A 22,072-nucleotide genomic window follows, 5' to 3' on the forward strand; every position below is an offset into this window, starting at 1 on the left:
GAGAGTAGGCAGTCCAGTTTCTCCTTGATGCCTCAGTGCATGTCAAATCTGTGAAATACAAGATGTTACAGGATTTACTGCTTTCAACATGCATGTTAACACTGAAGTTTTGTTCTGGTGTGCAACATTTACCTCCTTGCACTTGGTTTTCAACTTGTTTTTGTCTAATCATGTAGAGCTTATAATATATTTAAGGGTACTGGATTTTTAATTTCATACACATTACAGATTGCTTATTACGGGGTTGTTCAGTCTGGAGAAGAGAAGGCTCTGAGGAGACCTCATTGCAACCTTCCAGTTCTGAAAGGAGGCTTATGAAAAAGAGGGAGAGTGACTTATGACATAGGCAGATAGTGATAGAACAAGGGAAAATAGTTTTAAACTGTAAGAGGAGAGATTTAGATTAGAAGTTAGGAAGAAATTCTTCCCTGTGAGGGTGGTGAGGCCCTGGCACAGGTTACCCAGAGAAGCTGTCAATGCCTCATCCCTGGAAGTGTTCAAGGCGAGTTTGGACAGGGCTTGGTCTAGTAGAAAGTGTCCCTGCCCATGGCAGGAGGTTGGAACAAGATGAACTTTTTTTTAAGGTCCTTTCCAACCCAAACACCTGGTCTGTGATTTGACTCTATGATGTTTTTTCTTTCCTAAAGCTGTTGTTAGTGTTCCACCTGCAAGTGAATGTAGTTGGTCACTAAGTTTCTCTCCCAAGTGCACTGTGTACATTCTTTAGTCAGTCAGATTTTAGAGACCTTTTTCTTTCTTAAAAGCTGTCAACCTGGAAGCTGAGATTGTCTCAGGTCTTCTTCCTGAGTCTTATACCCCAGAGTCACTTTACCTTGAGGAGCAGAGATAGAGTAGGAGCTGCTTTTGGGGGGAAGAGCTTTGGGGGTGACCTGGAGGAGTCTCTTTTCAGTCTTTACACCAAGTTCTGTGAACGAAATCTCTGACAGGTTAGGGCAGATAAATTAATTATTAAAACCAAAATCACTTTTTAACTTCAAATATTATCTAATGCAGCAACTCTTCTCTGAAAAGGAAGGAGAAATACGTGTTATGTGTATCTTTCTGGAATGTGGTGAAAGTTTCAGTGGCTGGAAGAATTATGGTAAAGAGCTCGGTGGTTTCACAGGCTGCTTTTTGCATTTAACAAAGTGTGCTGTTTTCTCAGAGGAGCAAAATGACATCTCATCCCCCTAAGGGGTGATTTTTCCTTTTCTCTCTGTGTATCAATGTTGCTGTTCCTTCAAAGCCGTGTAGACATAGATACCTCACCCTCCACGTCCTTGCTCTGTCATACACAGCTTATTGGGGATTGAGATGTGAAACTTGGGCTGAAACTGTTAATTAGTGTGCAGAAGAGCGTTCTAAATTAGGCACAGCGCTAGTTTAGTGATTTGCTTTTAGATGGGACTCATTTCCTCCTGGGCATCTTAGTGGTCAACACGTGGTAACTTGGCTATGGCATTGATGGCTTGTTCCTCCATGGCAAGTTCTCCTTTTTAAATTGTGTCAGCTGAGCTCAAAACATCCTGTTGCTATTTCTTCATCCTCAGAGAAGTAGTGTCCATTAACATCGATGCTGAAGTAGAACTTCAGGTCCTCTGAGTCAACTTGTTGACTTAAATCATTTTTGTCTGAAGGCTAAGCACTAAAGGCTTCAAGCTTCCCCACTTCAATCTCTGCTTTCCATAACAGACTGGAGATGAAAAAGCTGGTACCTAGGATCTGAAGAACGATTGTCATAGGGTGGAGCTCCTTGCTAGCATTTCAACCCAGTCCCAGTGGTGACCTCGAGCATGTTGCTTTTGGCTAGTGAAATACTGCTGATTTAAGATGCCAGTGGCAATGTTTTTCAAAAAAGGCCAGCCTGGATAGTTGTCAAAATATGATGGTGCATGTAAGTCATCTACCTGAGTTCATCCAGATTCAGTGGTGTGCTGTGTTCCAAAGAGCCAAGGCCTGATGTACTGAACAATAAAGGTCTGACTGCATCTGAAGGTGACTGGTCAGAGAAATCTCATCACTGAAGAAACCTGTGGAGCTTGCACCTGCAAGCATTCCCTGCTGGAGTGTGCTTTTTTTGCCCTGTGAGGTTTAATCTGAAGGCAGAATTAAAGGATAGCTGCAACCCCCAGGCTGTGCTGATGATCCATAGGATCCACAGGATGAACGTGTGTTTGGTTGGTAGCTCGGATGGGGGAAACAGGATAATACCACATCATCCCATAAAGTCACATGTTGCTTTTTAGTTTATGAAAAGGCTGGAAAATGCCACAGTTTATGTTGACATTGGGAAGGCTCTTGGTCAGACCTGATGTACAAACCCTTGCATGTAAAATCTGTGACTAAAACATATTTCAGATTGGGGTATTTATGCATTCCTGCTATTCTCAAATACATTTTGTGCATTTTTGAGGCAGTGCATGAAATGTGAACATGAGAAACAGTTATAAAGGATGCCTAAGGCATCTTAGGTTTATGCACTAGGGCGTATAAATATTTCCTTGCTTATGTCTCTCCTTGTTTCTGAGCTTTAAGAATGAGGAGTTACCCACCTTTTTTGATAACAAAATAAAATTATTTCTGCCTTTCCACGTCCAGCAGTGATGGTATCTTTGATACAGCCGTTCTAAGAGAACTGTCCTTCCTTGCCCCTTCTATGTGGCAAAGGGTTAATTGTCACATGTACCTCTTGCAGTGGGTAGGGGTGAGCTGCATCCTGCCTTCATCCTTGTTCACTGGACTGTGCATTGGTGCACTCCAGGCTTTGAGGAGCTGGGGAAGGAGAGCACAGGGATAACCCTCCTTTTGGGAATACCTTGCTGCCACTTTGGGAGGGGGCCAGGGGGCTGGTGGGGAGTAGGTGGGTGCATGGCATTCCCTCAAGCCATGGTTCTCAGCATGGGGACCTTCTGTAGCCCGACCCGACCGTGCTGGAAACGGAGAAGGACAAAACGATCGGAGAGGAAAGGTATTGTTTTAATTGCTGCATGGTTGAGACAAAGTAGTCGAAGGAGGGGTTGTAGTGGTGGTGTAAATGTAGTTTTCAGGTGAGGCTTGAACCTTCACTGCAAGGTGCAACTTCAGTGTTTGTGGTTTGGGTTCATGAGAAATTCGATTTGTCAGAAATATTTTGAGCAAGATCCTTCAATGTTTCCCAGCATTTTATTTCACTTGGCTTTCAAAGTTTGGAAGGAGAGGACTTTTTTAACAAATAGGAAACTTCTCTGAAACTGCAGCTTTCTGGCGTACACTGTCGTCCAATAGTTCTGTGTCATCTCTCAAGTTATGGGTTTTTTTGCATATATGCCATTTTCTGTATGTAAAACATTGTTAGCTGCTAAATTTCCCTTTCAAGGTAAATTTAGGTTTTCCCTCAATGATGAGGATAAACCAAGCTAGTTTTTAAGATATTTGACAACTCTTTTTTTGTATGTAGTGAATACCTGGAATATCCAAACAAAAGAAATGTAGGTTATCTCTCTCCATGTCCTCATGTGGGGTGTACTTGCTATTACCAACATTTACTTAAAAATGTTTCAAACAGTCTCTTGGGGAAATAAAGGCAAATACTGTTGTGTTAGCAGGTACATTTTTAAGTACTTCTGATGTTCTTCCTATCTTTAGAAATACTCTATAGGAATTAAAGACTTCAAAACTGGAAGAGAATTAAAAGTGGACTTTTTCCTGGCTCTACTTAAATTAGCATATATTTAGATGTTGTTTTCCTGTTTGAAGTGGCTGGCTTGTAATGCATCTAGAAAAGGAAAGATGTTTGTAGTCTGAATATTGCAGGGTGTGCTGTTGTGCAGAATCCCTTGGCTTCAGCAAGTGAATTTAGGTAACAGCTGGATGGAGGTTTGTTGCTCCATGTTATAAGCAAAAAAATACCCTATACTTACTACACTAGCATAGTACAGTCAAAACCTCAATTTATTTTAGCAGTATACCTGAGAGAAAACAGTTCCTGCAGCCATGGAGAGACTTCCTCCACACAGAATGTGCTGTCAATGCACTGACCCGAATCAGTTAATATTTACATCAGTTATTCTTCATTGCTCTTTTTGAAAGTTCTGTTAATCTCTGAGCAGCAGTTAAGCTTCTTCCTTTACTCTTACGGGTTTTTTTCTGAAATAAAAGTTTTTCCAGTGCTCTCGGAGAATGTTACTGTAGTTGTGTCCCTTATCCCAGAGCAGGATTTTAGCAACAAAACTTGAGGGTTTGTCACACCTGCTGTCATACCAGCTTCAGTGAAGTCCTTTTGGAAGCTATCCTTGCTCAAGTACCACTGACCATTACCCGACCTCAGTGTGGAGGCTTTGTGTCTGTAGGACCTGAGAGGTTTCTGGATGTCTGTCGCTAAATGGGTTATTTTCAGCAAATGTATTTATTAATGCAGTTTTGCTGCTTTATTAAAGGTTTGGAAGGTCAAAGAAGTTGGAAATGCTTTTCCTTCTTCAATGGGAAATGATAAGTGAATCATTAATGACTTTCAAAAGTAATCAATCATGCCTTGGCAAGAGGCTACTTTTTCTGTAGTGAGCAGCCTAGGCTCAGAGTCCTTTTTTGTGAAAAAATCTCCTTGAACACTGGTTGGGGCATCCACAACATTCATACAGTTTGAATATTCATACAGTTTGCTGTCATGAGACAGGGACTCTGCCAGCCTGAGGTGAGGTAGCCAGGACTGTGGCTGTGTAGCCTGCAGATGGGTTGAAATGTTCTGGGAAGTTCTGCATCCTTCTCAGGTCATCAAGAGTGTTTTAGCTTAGAGGACAAACAGGAAAACAGAAATGGGAACAGGGGGGAACAGCTTTAATCTCAAAGAGAAGAGATTTAGATTAGATGCTGGATGGAAGTTCTTCCCTGTGAGGGTGGCGAGGCCCTGGCACAGGTTGCCCAGAGAAACTATCGATGTCCCATCCCTGGAAGTGTCCCAGGGCAGGTTGGAGAGGGTTTGGAGCAACCTGGAAGGTGTCCCTGCCCATGGCAGGGGGTGAAATGAGATAAGCTTTAAGGATCCTTCCAACCCAAACCACTCTAGGGTTCTAGGATGATTCTGTGTTTTGTTACACACCAGTGGAGAAGTTGTAGTGCACAAGGTGAATGGTGGCAGAGGCATGGAAGACAGTTTGGCACTCTGAAACCCAGAGTTTACCTAAAGCTTTGATGAATAAGCTGAAGTTTACATAGTCGTTTTGTGCATAGTCTTTGAATTAAAAACAAAGAAAGAGTTGTGGAAATTCTGTGAATTATTTTAGGCAATCCTGGGAACCTCAGGGGAAGTAGTACATGTAGATCAAGGATTTCAGTTCTGCACCCATTACAGTTCTGCTCTGCTGGTGCCAAAATCAGCGAGGAGTTTTACTGCCTTTCTTAATTGTCAGAGTTTTACAATTTGTTGAGTTGATGCTGCCTGGCTAGTGGAGCATCTGAACAGCTTCACTGTGCTCAGAAATGTGGTTCTGTGTCTTTTTCTCAGCACCTCCCCTCCCTGTTTGGGGAGATTCCTCTTAGTTACTCAAATAGACGTCTTCTACAGACAGACCTGGGGAGTGAAGAGGATTCATGTTCCCTTCAGGCCCCACACTGGGATGATGATACAGATTTATGATGGTGGTAAATTCAGGATATCTGCTTATATAGGCTTTGTTTGTGAAGCTGTGTGGTGTGGCAACAAACACAGAGATATATTTTGTTCTCATTCTACCATCAGAAGTGTGGCATTAATTATTGTAATAATTGCTAATGGCATTTTACATTTTCACTAATGGCTGTTTGGCTCTTGCTGTGAAAAGTTACCTGTGAAGATTGTTGAGGGTTTAAGCTGATGATAAACAGATTTCATTGTTTGAAATTACTGAATTACAATACTTAGCATGGATGTTAAAGTTGCAGACGTACACATCTATATGTATTTTTTAATGTCATTCTTAATTTCTCAGTTTCTGATATTTGTTTTTGTAATAGGGTTATCTATTAGTAATATTATTTATTATTGGTAGTATTATTGGTATTTATTATTAGTGGTATTGTTTTTAGTGTATTAGTGTAGTCTGATTAGTGTATTACTTGTTTCTGCATCCCTACATATCTTTCATTCTTGCATGGAAGTTTTTGTGGGGATTATGTTTTTCTTCTTATGTTACCAAAGCTAAAACCAAGTTGGCTTTAAAAAGACCAAATCAGAACAATACAATTCATTATGTTTGACATTTAGAGCTGTACTCTGGATTTGCAGCATGCTTCTGTATGCTTTGCATGAATTGTCTACTGAAATGGTGAGTAGGGGTGGACTGTCTGGTTTCTTTTTGGACTTGGTAATTACATATTAAGGATTACTATAGTGTGCAGTCTGTGTGTGAAGAACAACATCAGCACAAAGTTCTACCTTTTGTTATTAGCTAAACTGACTGCAGTTTAATGTCAAGTAGAATTAAAGCTAGATTTTCCCATCAGAACTGGGAAGAAAAATGGAATAAATTCATTGTTACAGAGCAGGCATTTGGCTACATAAAATTAGTGTAGATTTTATTGTGTCAGCCTTGTCAAGCAACCGTGTTTTATTTATATGGTTCCTCTTCTTGATGACTTTGACTCCACTGTTTGACTTCCACCAGTGCTGGCACTTAAAGAAGTCTCAAAGCATTGGAATAACAAAGTATTTCACACTGGCAGCTGGATGAGAGACACAGATGTGTGTCCGCTGAGTGAAGAGTAAAACATAATATAATAGAGCAGAAACTTCAGTGCTGAGAATTGTGCCATCGTGAAATCAAGCATCGTCATCTTTCTGTGAGGGAACACACCTTCCAGTGCTCCCACAGCTTTGCGAGCATAAACCACCTCCTCTTCTCACCCTGTTCTCCCTGTCCCTTCCAGCGGCCACCTCAGCCCTTGGTTTCAGTAGGGTTTACCATTCCTGGCAGTGTCCTCATAGGACATCACCAGACCTCTCTCCTTCTCAGCCTGTTTGTAATGGTTTTGGAGACTGACAAGTATGAGACCAATTTCTGTGATTTGATCCACTCCAGTGTAAGAATATGAAGCCCATTAATGCTCCACTACTTTTTCCTTGTTACAATAAGGGATCTTTTGTTAAAAGATTTACTCACTGGGTGATTTTTGGGGTCGCTCATGGCATTATGAGGTTGGAACAATTAGCTAGAAAGCAACAGATATTATGTACTTGATTAGTTTTCAGGAAAAACTGAGGTAGCGTAATAAAAAAAAAAAAACCAAACCAAACCATAAAACCCATCACTCTTAAATGACTACTTTTGATTAGGATAGAAGTGTTACCTTCTTTCAAACCAAATGCTAGGTATTTACATATTTTGGTGTGAGGTGCTTATATCCACCTTTAGATCAGTCTCTCTTGAAATGGAAGTCCCTGTGGTGAATAAAATCTATTTCCCCAATTCCAGGTAACCTTTATATAATATCTTTTGTTTCAGTTAATTGAAAAGTCCATATGTAGGAGAGAGAGTTCCATTACCCACTCTGGCCTGATGTGGGGCTGCATCTTTCAGTCATTGATGACCATCTCAGTTTTGGGAGGGATCTCGGATCAGGATTTAAGCAAACATCCCAATGCAAAGCCAGGGCCTAGGCTTCTGCTTTTAAAGGACATTTAGTGCTTTGCCTTGTAAGCTGGTATCTTAAAGCTTAAATATCCCTCTCCCTGTTTTACAGACAGAAACAGTCTCCGCCAGCCAAGAAACCAGCAAAAATATTTCACAATGGATGTAGACGATGAAGAAAACATGAGTAAGATGTGTTTATTTACATAGTAATAAACTCTGTAATAGTTTCTGAAGGTGACTTTTTCTCACAAGCACGGGGATGACTGCAAAGGAACTTGGGATGCAGAAATAAAAATTCTTAAAATACAATATAGAAGAGTGAGCTGGAGCTTTTGCATTAGAAGTGTTTTCAATATGCTAATCTACTTATATCTTCTGTATTATACCTCACACCTTATATTTTTTTTTATAACAACTGACTAATCAAGCAACATATTTCCCTGTTCTGAACCAGCAGTGAAGAAGGGAGGTACCAGTAGTGCCCATGGGTTAAGTACCAGTAAGAAGTGAGGTGTGAGATGAAGGGGATGGAGTATAAAATAAAGGAGGGAAAACAGAAATGGAGAAAGGAAAAGGCAAAGGAGGAGTTGGAAGAGCTCCCTGCGGGTCTCACATAGGGTGATTATTCTTATTAGATGCTGATTGTCCCAACCCTGAGCTACTGAATTAAAGTGCCTTTAAAATACAAAAATAGTCAAATATAGTGATGATCTTGGTGCAGCAAAGTGCTGTGAGACTGCTAACTCTGGTCTGTAATGAACTGATAACCTGTGAGAAAAGCATTCTCATTAAAACATTACAGAATATTTGTACTGTTATTTGCCTTTCAACTGTCTTTTTTTTTTGTGAAGCAGAGAATTGTTCTGTTGCTGCCTTGCTGTGCCTGGCTGTAAATGATTGCATATGGTGTAATAACAAATGTGCTTATTTTTCCCCTAAGTGACAGTGGCTAAAGGGTGCATCTGGCAAAGGTAACAAACCCAGCAATGTAGGAGCAGCAGAGTTGTAATTCAGTCTGGAGGAGTTACAGAAAAATTTTAGTGCGAGCTAAAGAAGATGGGTCAAACAAACCCCAAACAAACATCCTCCACCCCCCAAAAAACCAAAACAAAGCAAAAAATATTGTCTGAACTAGAATGCATCATTTCTCCTTAGAGTGAAATAGCAAACTCAGCTGGAATATGCTTGCTAACATTTCTTTTCCTTGGTATAAAAGAAATTACTTCAAATGGAAGCTTTAGCTATTTCTAAAAGTGGTCTCCCTGAGGAGGACTTTAGAAAAGTAAAGTGTAATTGGGTAATTCACATAAGATAATTTTTTTGATAAAACATCCCTTTTTTCAATAAGGAGTGTAACTGAGCATGAATAAAAGGTGCCTTCCTGAACTGGAGGAATATATAATGTCTTTACAGGGGCATTCTGTCCCTGAGCAAAACACTACATTTTTGTCTGCTTCTGGGGTTTGTGTGTTAGTGCGTCAATACGGGAAACCACTCATTTAATTTTTTAGCATTTCAGGAGCCTGGCTCCATTGAGTTGTTAAAATTTTCCATGGAATGCATTTGTATAATGTCAGTTGTGTCCCAGAAGCATGTTTTGAGATGTCAGATCACTGTGTCCCCTTGGCTGAGCCCAGTTAATAGAAAGATGACCTTCCTTTGCCCGTGTACCCACACAAACATCATGAATTTGAAGTGTTAAATCATCACATTTGAGGGGGAGAAATCAAAGTTTAAATTCTTAAGTTCTTCACTTTAATTTGTGTGAAGACATATGCTTTTTTAACTTTTTATCTCTCTTTATTTTTGTGTCTCTTAAAATTGTGGTGGCGTATCAGTAGTTGCCTATTAATTTTTTTTATTGTGTTATGTAACTGCATTTGGGGAAAAGTTTCTTAAAGGAAAGGAAGGTGGGCATATGCAGTCTTTGTTACCTGTGGTTTCATAACTAGGATTCCTTTGCAGAAGCCAGAATTAAAATTGTTTTGGTTCAGCTGAAACGTAAGACAGTGATGTTGCTAAATTAACATCTCTGAGAAAACAGTGTTTCCATTTTCAACTTTTAAGGTCTTCCTCGTTTATCCATTGGCTATAGAGATGTTACAGGAGATTTGGGGAAAGATATGGTTATTTGGAATATTTTTATTTGTTATCTGTTGCTTTGCATGACTGTTACTTCTACAGCACTCTGAACACTTGGGACACCAGCATGTAGCTGTCCTGACCTTTCTCTTTGATAATTTTTCCTCCTTTTTCAAAAAGATGCTCAGAAGAGAGCATGCTGGTTTTTAATGAAAAAAAGATATTTATTTAGAATGTCCCCAGACCACTAAATGAGAGTAGCTACAATCATCATCTTTCAGTTCAACTAAGAGTCATCTGAATTTAATTAATTGTACTCCAGATCAGACAGAGCAAGGAGAGTGCTGTCTCTCAGCAAGCAGGTAATGGAAGTTCCCCAATGGATAAAACATCTTAATTGGAGGCATTTTTTAATTACAGGAAATAAACCCAAAAATGAACCAATGCACTCAGAGAGATCTCATTCTTTACTGGCATGAAAATTTCCTGTGCCTTTTTTCTGCTTTGAGTGTCCTTGGGTTTGTAAGTTCTCAAACAAGATCTGGGGGGCAAGGACTTTCCTTCCACTGAAGTTGTTGGTGTGTGATACTGTCAACTGTGATTTGAACCAAGGCGGCTTCCACAGACATCAGTCAAATCTACAGTTGAAGCTGCCAACTAACTTTAGTGACCAGAAAATATGCCAGCCTCACAAAAAATGTCCGACTTTTAAGTCATGGGTTCTATAAATGTTTAGGAAAACAGGATCTCAGTCATCAAGTGTATTTAATGCTGCTTTAAAGCATTAAATACACAGCAGACATGATGGTCCTCAAAGGGCTCTCTAAAGCATTCATTCCTTGAACACTTATTTAAAGACTAGAAAATGCATAGGCAAAAAGAACACTGAAAACCTAGGATTAGGCTGTTTTTAAACCTCTTGATTTTTGGGTCTGTTAGAAGATCCACCAAGACTATGCAACCTTCCTCAGGCAAGACAATGTTAATATATGGTCACTTGTCAACCTCCACAGAAGTTTAATCAAAAAGGAAGTAGAATAATAAAGAGCATCCATTACTGAATGTAGAAGAGTGTTTTATAATTCAGATTTTTTTTTTTTAACTCCTGCTAGCTCTCTCTTTTGCTTTATACTTTCTAACAGTGTTTTACAGTTCTCATTTTCCCATCCTATTTTAACTGTGATGCTGGCAGCACAAAACTTATCACCGGTCTACAAATGAGACTGCCAGACTTTAAAATTATCTAAACTGTTTCTAGAACGTTCAAGGAGTGGTGATTCACATCTGTCATGACCTCAGGACAAGGGACAGCTAGAGCCCTATGGCGCAGAGGAGGGATGAGAAGGTTGAAATGCTAGAGATCTCTGTAAAAGTGTGCACAACAGGGAGTGTTTAATATTAAAATCATCAAATTAAAAACGTAGCCAATAAAAAACAATAGATGCTTTAAGACTAGCAGTGGAGGTTCAAAGCAAGCAATGGGAGATGTTTTCATGCAACATCTAATGAAGTTGTAAAGTGCTTTGGCCAGGACATTGTGGATACCAAGAGTTTATGGGGTCTTTAAAAGCAAATTAGGCATTTTGCAGGGGGGAGGATGGATGGCTCCCTGCCATGCTCTCTGGGACAGCCCAGAGTTTCAAGGCTGCCCTGGGGAAGGGCCACTGTGTCCTTGGTATGTCCTGGAATGATACCCTCTCCTGGGGTCTGCTGGTGGCCCTGTCACAGATGGGGAGCTGGCAAAGGAGAGGATGAGCCTGGAAGGTGAGGTGCCTGGAAAAGGGAAGACTGTTTCTGAGCAGCAGGGAGAGGCTGGGCTGGAGGAGTTACTCCATGTCTGAATATGGACAAGATTAGAGATGATTTCTCTGACTCGAACAGGCTACATTTTGACTAATCTGTCAGATCTTCTCAGGCCCTAAGGCAATTAGAGGCCCTCGCCACTGCTGGGCAGGACAGGCTAAAGAAAAGGACTGAAAGCACATCTTCACCCTCGCTCTGAGGAGTTCCTTTCTCTTGTAGTCGGGTGACTCTGTGGGTTGAAACAAACACAGGTCCTTTTGGTTTGCACAGGAATTGTTTTCTTTCCATCGCCTGCTTGGATTTGGATCAACTCCACAGTGTAGAAAATCGCCTCTTTTCCTGGTTTCTTGGTTTGACTCGGGGTGCCAGCTCCCCGCTTGCTTTCTCTCCTAATGTCTTCCACCCTGCAGGCTCTCCAAAGCTAACAAGCCCAGTAGCTCTCAGTCAAGGGCTAGTTTTCTTCTCTTTTCTCTTATCAGACGAGGTAAGCCTGCAAGCTTATTTCCTGTTCCCTACAAGTCCCCCTTCTCTGTCAGGGCATCATTTCTCCTACCTGGGTTGTGAGATGGATTAAGGAGTTCTTCCAGCTGCCATGCTTACATGCAAAAATTCTTTTTTTAGTGTTCAGCTGGAGTCTGTTCAACTTCTGTTTTCCTTCTGTGGTTTCCACAGACATTGGTAGTTGTCTTCATATAAAAAGAAAGATAAAACCAGAGACCATTAATTAGTGTCAACTCAATGATTTATGTTGAGCCTAAAAGTCACATTGGTTGGTTGATAACAAATTCCTGGTGCCACCTTTAAGGGCAGTGTTCCAGAAATAATGTTTTAGATGAGATATAATTTTTGGAGATTACAGCTTCAGATAAGAAACTCACTGTAAAGAAAGATTTAAAAATTCCCTCTATTTGTCCTTAGATTCCTCTACCATAAATATGTATTTATATACAGAATATATACATGAACAATGTGTATTGACAGTTTTGACCCCTAGCCCACGTTCTGAGGCAATATGTTTGTGGCTGAACAAGAGGTACTCGATTAAATGTAGCAGATTTCTAGCAATGAAAGGCTTCAGAATACTCAGTGTTTCAATTCTTGACCAAATTTAATTGAATTAATTGCATGTTCAGTACTGTACACTCTGTTGTGCTGCTGTGATTTAACAAAATGTGTTCCTGTTTTGGCTCTTTCCTTTGATTTTTTTTTTCTTCTTTTCTTTCTCTTTGAGCACCGAAAGGAGTAACCTATCGAGCTTTTGCTGGAGGATGTTATAAATGAAAATTTAGTAACCATTCCATCAGCTTTGTAACCTGGGCGAAGTGATGTGTGCATGCTAGGGGATTCTTAGGGAAGACTGAAAGCGTCACTGAAATTTGTCACTCCGAGAATTCCCATCTTGGTTTGCTCTCATTTCAATTAAAATTTATCACCTGAGATCAATGTAGATGTAATATAGATATTTTGAAGTTTTGGAACAGAAGAGTTAGAAATACTTGACCTACTAAATTTACCTTTTCATTCACACATGCCAATAGAAAGCACAAATAATCAATTTCTTTAGTTTCTTTATCAGCATAAAAATGAAGTCTTTTGAAGTTACAGCAAATTTAATTCTTTAAATATAGCTCTGACATATCATTACCCCAGCTTTCTACTTTGAAAATAAACCATTATATTGTTATTGACTTTCTCCCACCCCATTAAAATATCATCACTGTAAATGTGCAGCTTTTGTCCCGCTTCTATTCCGCATAACCTTAAGAGAGGATCTTTATAATGATTTTTGGGTTTGTAGTTCTGTGACAGCAGTATTTTTGGCAAGGAATTGTGCTTGTAAATGACAAATATAAGTTGGTTTTTTTTAATAGAAGGCTGTATGGAAATATATAAAGTAGTCTTGTAGTCATGGTGGCACAGCAGGCAGCTGTAGTTCCTGAGTAAAATTTGGGTGAGGTGAAATGAATATTTAGGAAAGGCAAAAAAAAAGAATTGAATTAGGAAAATACGGAATAGCTAAAGAGAAACAAAAGCATTTAAACACTCTTCAGTCATGGTACCTACCAAAGAACTGCCTAATTTTTCATTGCTCAGGTTTTATTTATGTAATTTTTCAATTTGTGCAACTAAAAATCACTGAGGCAAAAAAATAACATGACTAAAATAAGAATAAAATAGAATTAAATACCTGTCTCCGAGTTCTGGTCTTAAGCATCCATTTTTATTTTATTAATGGTAGTTGTTTGTTTTATGGGTATATTCTACCATAACTTATATTTCTGATTTAAGGCATTTTTCAGACTAAATGTAATTTATAAGTAAAAGTTTTGTTCCAGCATAATTTAAATGAAAAAACCAGAAACTGTTGTGGGTTTTTGCTATGTGACTGTATCAAATGTGTAGCTTGAAGATCACTGAGTGTGTTATTTCTAGAATCATTGAGGTTGTATTACATTATTATTATTATTTACGGTTGTATTGCAAAAATATTTAACCTGTGAGCACACATCACTTAACCAGTTACAAAGAGAGATAAAGGAATCTATAAATTTTGCATTTACAAGATCCTGCACCGAAGGCATTGTAAGTTACTCTTTCTGGGCACCGCAGGTTCAAGCAGCACCGACATTAAAGAAAACCGCAACGTGGACAACGTTCCCCCCAAAGACAGCAGTGGGACAGGGGCCGGGGAGGGGACACAGCTCTCGAATGGTGGCAGCAGCAGCAGCAGGAAGAGACCTTTGGAGGAGGGCAACAATGGCCATTCCAAATTTCGCCTCAAGAAGAGGAAGAAAACGCCCGGCCCTGTTCTGCCAAAGAACGCCCTGATGCAACTTAATGAGATCAAACCTGGTTTACAGTACAAACTCCTCTCCCAGACGGGGCCAGTCCATGCCCCCATGTTCGTGATGGCAGTGGAAGTCAATGGGCAAGTGTTTGAGGGATCTGGCCCAACGAAAAAGAAAGCGAAGCTTCACGCTGCCGAGAAGGCTCTGCGGTCTTTCGTCCAGTTCCCAAATGCCTCGGAAGCCCACCTGGCAATGGGAAGGACTCTGTCGGTCAACACAGACTTCACATCCGACCAAGCAGACTTCCCTGACACCCTTTTCAATGGGTTCGAAACACCAGTCCCTTCCGATGCTTCCTTTTACCTCGGCTCCAACGGGGACGGCTCCTTTAGCTCTGGTGGGGAATACGGTTTGCCGTCGTCCGCTGTGGCCAGCAGCCTTTCCCAGTCGCCTCTGCCCCCACCGTCACCCTACCCCACTGCCAGTGGCAAGAACCCCGTCATGATCCTCAATGAGCTGCGGCCGGGGCTGAAGTATGAGTTTCTCTCAGAGAGCGGAGAGAGCCACGCCAAAAACTTTGTCATGGCTGTGGCAGTGGATGGTCAGACTTTTGAGGGCTCGGGAAGGAACAAGAAGCTGGCAAAAGCTCGGGCGGCTCAGTCGGCCCTGGCATCCTTGTTTAACATGCAGCTGGACCAGACTCCATCTCGGCAGCCCATTCCCAGCGAGGGGCTCCAGTTGCACTTACCACAGGTGAGAAATCCTCTGGGTGTTGTTGGTAGCTTTTGGGTGATGACCAGGAGGAGCCAAGTCGTGCATACTGAGTCAGCTCTAACAGCATTTTGGCTGTTTATTCTGCTTCTGTAGAGCTGTGTGTGCATGTATATATATATATTTATGTCTGTATATATGTATTAGGTGATTTATCCACTTATGGCTTCTGACAATTTCATGAGCTCTTTGTATTCTCTTGCACAGAGAGGAGGCTTTGTTGATGATGTTTTCAGCCTTGATCATGTCGTGTAAGAGAGCCCCAGCCCCAGTGCAGTGCCAGCTTGGATTATGGTTTATGCTGAGGAAAGGTTGAATCGCATCTTGCTCATCTCAGGCAGCAAGACTTAATTCAAGCTCAAGTCAGAATTACTGCTTTAAGTAAAATTATTATTTGATACAACAGTTCTTAGCAAAGAAGAAAATTGTTCTCTCCTGCAAACAGAAATTGTTGGTGTGAACAGAGCTGAGTGATGGAAGTTGAGGTCAGATTAAGTGAGACTGATGCAGTTGCCACTGATTTCCAGGGTCTAAACACAATCAGAGTGCATATATCCAAGATGTGTGGTTCAATAGCTGCATCTGAAGGGTTGTGCTCTAAGCAGATTAATTAATATGCACATGGAAGTTACTTAGGCAAGTAAATCTTGGATGAGAAAGAATTTAAATCAAATAATTAATGAACTAGGGAAAATATCAACCATACCAGGCATAGACCAAAAATTTAAAGTAGATAGAATGGAGTAATTTTTATTTTTCTAATGAAGAATAATTCTCCCATGTTTTCTTGCTTGTGTTTCTCCCCAGTCAAACTATGCTAATGATTGTTTGACTGCTTTCTACTGCATCTCTCGGGTCTTTTTAATGATATATACCTGTCTAAATTCAAATATTTGCCTGTGACTTTTTTTAAACTTTCTGTTTATTATGAGAATTTTAAGGCCTTGACCTTTTCAATCTCAAAAACATTGTTTTAGATTTTATTGTGATTCTAAGAGTATAAGTATTTTATGTTGTTTTCTCAAAATGAATGGACAATATGCATATTTTAGAACTTCCTATATGCTTTCTTTTCACTATTGCACAATTATTGTGTTACTAATGTTTCCTTCATTTTTGAATCCAGGGTCATGGTATTTTGTGTATTAAAATTTCTTCAGTAGATTCAGTAATTTCAGATTGCATTCTCTGCTCCGCTTTTAAAAGTGGATTTGATCCAGACACCAAAAAAATTTCCCTGCCAGTAATTTATGTGTTATTAGTTCTCGAATCAGTAAAATGGTGAAAACTGGAATAGGGTAGTGTGAAAAAGCCCGAGGTGAGATGGGAAAGATCTACATGGGTGCTGCCTAATGTAGAGCTGATTTCAAGTCATTTTTTCGTTCAGGGGCTTTTGATCAGCTTGTTGTCAAGATATCATCCTTTCTGCACTTCACTATGTTGTATTGCCTTGATTTTAATTATAATTAACCACTGAGTTATTAGAATTATATCAGGTCTGTTACATATTAGTGATTTTCACCTGGTATGTATTTGATTATTTAAGCATTTGTGGTGTTTTCAAGTCCTACTTTATTTATTCATTTTTTTAAAGTCCGTGAGTTGTTTTAACTTTTTAGACTCTTTTACTGTGTAAAAGAGTGTTAAATTCAGAGATACTCCTAAAGTGGAAGAAGTTGGAGAGTACAGGAATGATGTGAATGAGGATACGATTTGTTGTTGGCCATGGACCAAATAAAAAACGTTGATTGGGTTGGAAAAATGGAAACTAGAAACATGCAAGGGAGGAAAAATTCAAATACCAAATGCTTAGGGGAAATAATAGAAGTACAGTATGGTTGTGCTGAGGAAGGTGTTGGAACTGACTACCTGGGTGGCAGGTTCCAAACCTGCTTGTAAGTTGAGGTGTTCGTTTGTGGTGAGAAAAGTGGATGAAGTGAGAAGTGTCGAGAGGAAAGATGATCCCTGTGACAGGGGTGGTCAGGGGTATGGCTGAAATGCACATCTGTGATCCCACCAGACCTCCTGGTAACTGCAGGGACCCCAAGGGAAATTAAATGCAGAAATACAAGGTATCAAATGGTACACAAGGGCAATTGCAATCAAAAACCAGGTTATGGCATGGGGGTAGGTATAATCTTAGTTTGTACAGGGAATTACTGAGGTGCTGATGCTGTGATTTTAATTTAAGCTTGTCTGCTTGCTCCCAACCTGACTTTTTGTGAGAGACAAAGCAAGATTCACTGCAGTGAGGAACAATTCTGTGCTGGGAAAGTGAGCTAAAGTCAGTAAGACACTCAACATGTGCCTCACAGTGGGTAAAAATGCCCCACTGAAAAAATCAGCACTCGTGCATTCATCACCTTGGCAGTGGGTGTGTTAGGATTGAAGAGGTTGTCAGACTTGCAATTAGAGAGACTTGCGTCTTCAAAGCAAGGAAAATATTTTTATGGTTAGCTCTGCTCTGTGAATTGATCATAAAATCGTAGAATCACAGAATGGCTTGGGTTGGAAGGGCAGGGTCACCTTCCACTAGCCCAGGTTGCTCCAAGCCCCTTCCAACCTGGCCTTGGACATTTCCAGGGATGGGGCAGCCACAGCTTCTCTGGGCAACCTGTGCCAGGGCCTCACTTACCACCCTCACAGGGAAGGATTTCTTCCCACTATCCCATCTAACCCCGCCTCTGTCAGTGGGAAGCCCTTCCCTCCAGTCCTGTCACTCCAAGTCCTTGTCCAAAGTCCCTTTCCAGCTCTCTCAGAGCCCCTTTAGGCACCGGAAGGGGCTCTAAGGTCTCACCAGAGCCTTCTCCAGGCTGAACAACTCTGGCTCCCTTAGTCCGTCTCCAGAGCAGAGGGGCTCCAGCTCTTGGAGCATCTCCACGACCTCCTCTGGACTCAATCCAATAGGTACCTGTCTCTTTTTTTGTTGGGGGCCCCAGAACTGGATGCAGCAATGAGGGGGTGTCTCACAAGAGCAGAGTAGAGGGGAAGAATCCCCCCGCTCAACAACCACCCTCACATTACCTCACACTCCTCAATGCAAGGAGCCACAGGATATACCAAGGACTCTAAAATGTTTCCTCCAAGTTTCATTCTTTTCCACAGAAGAAAACTGGTTGTTTCAGCATTCTTAGATTAGTACCATTAAGAAGTTTAAGTGCATGGCTTGTTTGCAGACTTAGCAGTTGATGAGAACTGGAGAAGACAGCGAAATCTGGTTTCTGGGACAAAGATTATTGTTGAGCACTCAACCACAGAAAGAGCCATGCTGGGCCAGGCAAAAGCTCCTTCTCACACTTGTCCCATCCCCTCTGCCCACATCCCTGCCATCAGCCCCAGCACTGGGAAGCGTGAGATTTGCAGGGGATGCTGGTGCTGGCTGAGACTATCTCCACTCACAGAGCTGATCCTGCTGTTGAACATCACCTTGGACATCTCAAGAGATGGGACAAGGATGTCTATGGACATCTCAGGAGCAGTGGATGCTCCCTCAGACTTCCTTATTTCTTCATTTTTGATGTCTTTATCATCCAGAGAGAAGTCTCCCAGAGACCACTTGCTTTCTCTCCTTTGTTTCTTTTCCCTTAGACACTCCCTACTTCCCAAGGAAGGCTGGGAAGGGTCTCACACCTCTGTCAAAGGTGGGATAGTGCTGTCCCTAAAAGACTCAGACCAGCACCAAATGCTTTAAAAAAAAACTGAGAAAAGAACATATTGGTAGTGGTAATTCCCCAGCCAGTCCAGGCTGCTGGCATCACTCAGGGGAGTGTTTTCCATCAGATGATGGGAGCTTACTGGTGGAGCTATCACCTCTTTAGGCCACTGATGGCCTCTGTTAGAAAGCTTATATGGAGGTTTTCCTAATGCTATTTCCCAGATTTCCTCAAACTGCTTGCTTAAAAAGATAGCTGATTAGTCAGGTTGTGCAGAGAGGTGGAAATTGGAATTGTAAATATTGAGGCTTAAATACAGAGTTAAATACAGACTGTTGTGAGGGAAAGCAAGCTGAGCTACACAAGTAAGCAGTGTAGCTGCAGATGAGATAAATTGAAAAAAACTCCACTAAAGAGAGTATTTTTAATCATTCACCTAACTGCATTTATTCATTTTATCCTTTATATTGTTGTGGACAAACATTGAAACAAAACATTAAGCGGGAGAAATGGAGTGAGAACCATTATTGCAAGGGCTACTGGTACTTAAAGTGCTTTTTTAATCCTTTTAATAATTGCTGTGGAATTGGAAGAAATGTAAAAGATGTATCAGCATAAGCAGTGAGAGACTCTACAGCCAGGCAGAATTTTCTTTAAATCAATACAGGAAAGTTTGGAGCATTATAAAACAATTATCCTGTTTTATTAGCGTAGATATGTTTCTATCTTCTTTTAATTGAGTGTGCTGGTCTTTGTTAGAGCGGAGGACCTGGCTGACCTTGATTTTACCTGCTGTGGAAAGTTCACATAAGCCCTAAACTGTGAAGGTAAGGAAAAAAAAACAACATGAGGGAGAACATTTCTGCTTGAGAAGGATCCCTGGAGATCCAAGGAGAGCACAGAAGTCTTGGGTCAGTTCCCTGGGGAGAACTGTGTGCTCTGGGCCCAGGCAGTTCCCTTCTCCTGCTGCCTCTGATTCCACTGTGCAAGTCATCACCAGCATTCAGCATGGATGGTCTCCATGACCTGCCATGGTCTTCCTCCAGCTCCAGGTGGACCTGGACTTCATCAGATTAAGGATATCTTCAAATATGCATGGTCAGGGTAGTTCTGGTACAACACTGCTGCAAGATGTGTATTGCCTAAACCAGTCTGTGCGTGTAGAAAAGGAGTGGATTCACTGTAACTTCATCAGAGAAAAGGACAATGCACCCAAAATATCTTGGAGCTCACATGCCTTGCTGAGCCAACTGTCAGATATTTTAGGTCTTTCCTTTTTTGAATTATCCAACTTTGAATAATGATTTAATGCAGAAGCAGGGATAGAGAAACTCTGTCTGAGATGTTAGGGCATTCATGGGGAAGGTGAGACATGAGTTCAGTTTCGAAAGGCAGTAGAGTCAGTGAGATGTGAAAGATCCCTCCCCAGGCCTGGGATTGTGGAAACAGCTTCAAGTCCTTGGTTTTCAGATGGGGAAGGACATCCTTTTTTGACCAGTAAATTTTGTTCCCAGCACTGCACTGGTCTGTTCATCACCAGCCTTGTTCCCATCTCTTTCATGCTCTTAACTATGTCAATCCTTCTGGGACAGAAGGATAATTCTTCTAATTTATTGGGTAAATATTCTTATAAAAGACCCAAGTGACTTCAGTGACTACATCTATATGCGTTTAACAGTGTTTATTCCTCACCACCCAGCTGTTGTCACACAATTTGAGTATCAAATTGAAATAAAAAATCTTTAATATACCTGCCTGGATTTTGGCAGTGGTTTCCTCCCCACCCCTCTCCCCTCCAGTTCCTCCTGGATCACTTGCATCTCCAGTGGTCATTTTGTCTCGGTTGAGTTCTGTCTAGTCCTTTTTATCAGCCCTCCACAGTGTCTGGTTCTGTGTTCATCCAAGTGGTTTTAGGTTTCCTTGCCAGCAGCTTAGTTCCAGGGTGCAGCCCCATCCCATTCTGCTGCACCAGCTTCCATCATCCCAGAGGGATTCACTGTGTTCTCATTTGTCTACCAATGCTACAGTTTCCACTGCTTTGCTTGTTATGTGAAAAAAAGCATCCTTTTGGAAAAAAGCGAATGTATCCACCCTGTATGCCAACATCCTACCCAGCTGCTGTTCAGGTAGCCTTTTGTCAGAGGTATTGGCAGATATTAGTTTCTTCCCAGAAACACCTGGCAGTTTCAGTTCCCAGCTTTGGGAAAGACTCCTCCAGTTACCACTCATCACGCTCACTTTTTTTTTTTTTCTGAGAAAAGGTGAATTATGTTGTTTATTCTCTGGGTGGCAAGCCTTTCTGGCAGGTTTGAAGCCTCTCTGAAGCATGGAATCATAGAATAGTTTGGGTTGGAAGGGACCTGAAGCATATATTCTCTTTGTGGATCAGGTCCATCCCTATTTGGAACAGCTTGTTTCCCCAGGATATTCCATCACCATGTCATTCAGCGTGATTTTACCATTGCCTGGTAGTTTGTCAGCTGCCAACCGTGTTCTCCTGTCCAGCATTTCACAGTGTAAGGTAGAGCAGAAAATATATGGATTACAGAAATGAGAGTATAAAACTTGCAGCTGGGAAGCAGTATCCATAATTGTGCAGTGAGGTTATGGATAAAACAGTGGCATGGGGACTCAGTGCCTTGACCCTGCAGTGATCTACCCACATGGCTGCAGGGAGGTTAATAATCATTTAAGACTTTTGTGGTTTAATTTTCCATTTCTAAAACCAGGGTGACTAAAAAAAACCCATAATTATTTGCTTTCTGTTTCATGTATTTACCTTAAAGTACAACTTTCTGTATTCAGTAAGTACCAGCACAATTAAATGCAGATTTAGTGTGTGGTTGTTGTGCTGTCAGAGCATGGACTTGAACCCAGTTTTGGGTCCTGCAACAAAAAGGCCTACTCTGAAAATCAGTGCCTGACCAGAGATGTTCATAGCCTCTGAGAAAAATTGTGTTCCTGAAAAATACAGTAAGTTTCTGAATTGCAATCTATTCAAATGCATCAAGAAAATTGGTGTTTGCCATGTCAAGAGTCTTCTGACTCCACAAGTTGTGCAATCGCAAAACATGGACCAAGGCTGGCGCAGATGTGACCTGACTGCTGGTCAGTGTCTCCTGGCAGACTCTGGAAAAAGCTGTTGAGCTCTGGAATCATGACACATAAGCTTTAGTTATTCCTTCCTTGACCGCTAAACCTTTTCCAGAAGGAAGTTAACATTGAGAGCATCTCCACATTATTTCTAGGCTGTTGGTTCTCATGAGCCTTGTTAAGGAAATGAGAGTGAGTGGAGCTGGCAGTCTTCAAGCATTTTTCTTTTTTTTTTTCCCTTCTTTCCCCCTTCTTTTCCCCTTCTCTTTTCCCCTTCTCTTTTCCCCTTCTCTTTTCC

The 22,072-nt window shown here is 41.1% G+C and overlaps 1 protein-coding gene across 1 annotated transcript in view; it reads left to right on the forward strand.

Moving 5' to 3' along the window:
- Nucleotides 1-5,536: 5,536 nt before the first annotated feature.
- The window catches only part of ADARB1 (adenosine deaminase, RNA specific B1), a 38,535-nt gene continuing 21,999 nt past the window's right edge, over nucleotides 5,537-22,072 (forward strand). Inside the window, 3 exon segments of the mRNA XM_027666192.1 lie at nucleotides 5,537-5,616; nucleotides 7,693-7,767; nucleotides 14,079-15,010. Coding sequence (XP_027521993.1) covers nucleotides 5,592-5,616; nucleotides 7,693-7,767; nucleotides 14,079-15,010 — 1,032 coding nt within the window. The 5' untranslated portion in view covers nucleotides 5,537-5,591.

The sequence above is a fragment of the Corapipo altera genome, unplaced genomic scaffold (genome assembly GCF_003945725.1).
Source record: "Corapipo altera isolate COAL_440 unplaced genomic scaffold, ASM394572v1 81, whole genome shotgun sequence".
Lineage (NCBI taxonomy): Eukaryota > Metazoa > Chordata > Aves > Passeriformes > Pipridae > Corapipo > Corapipo altera.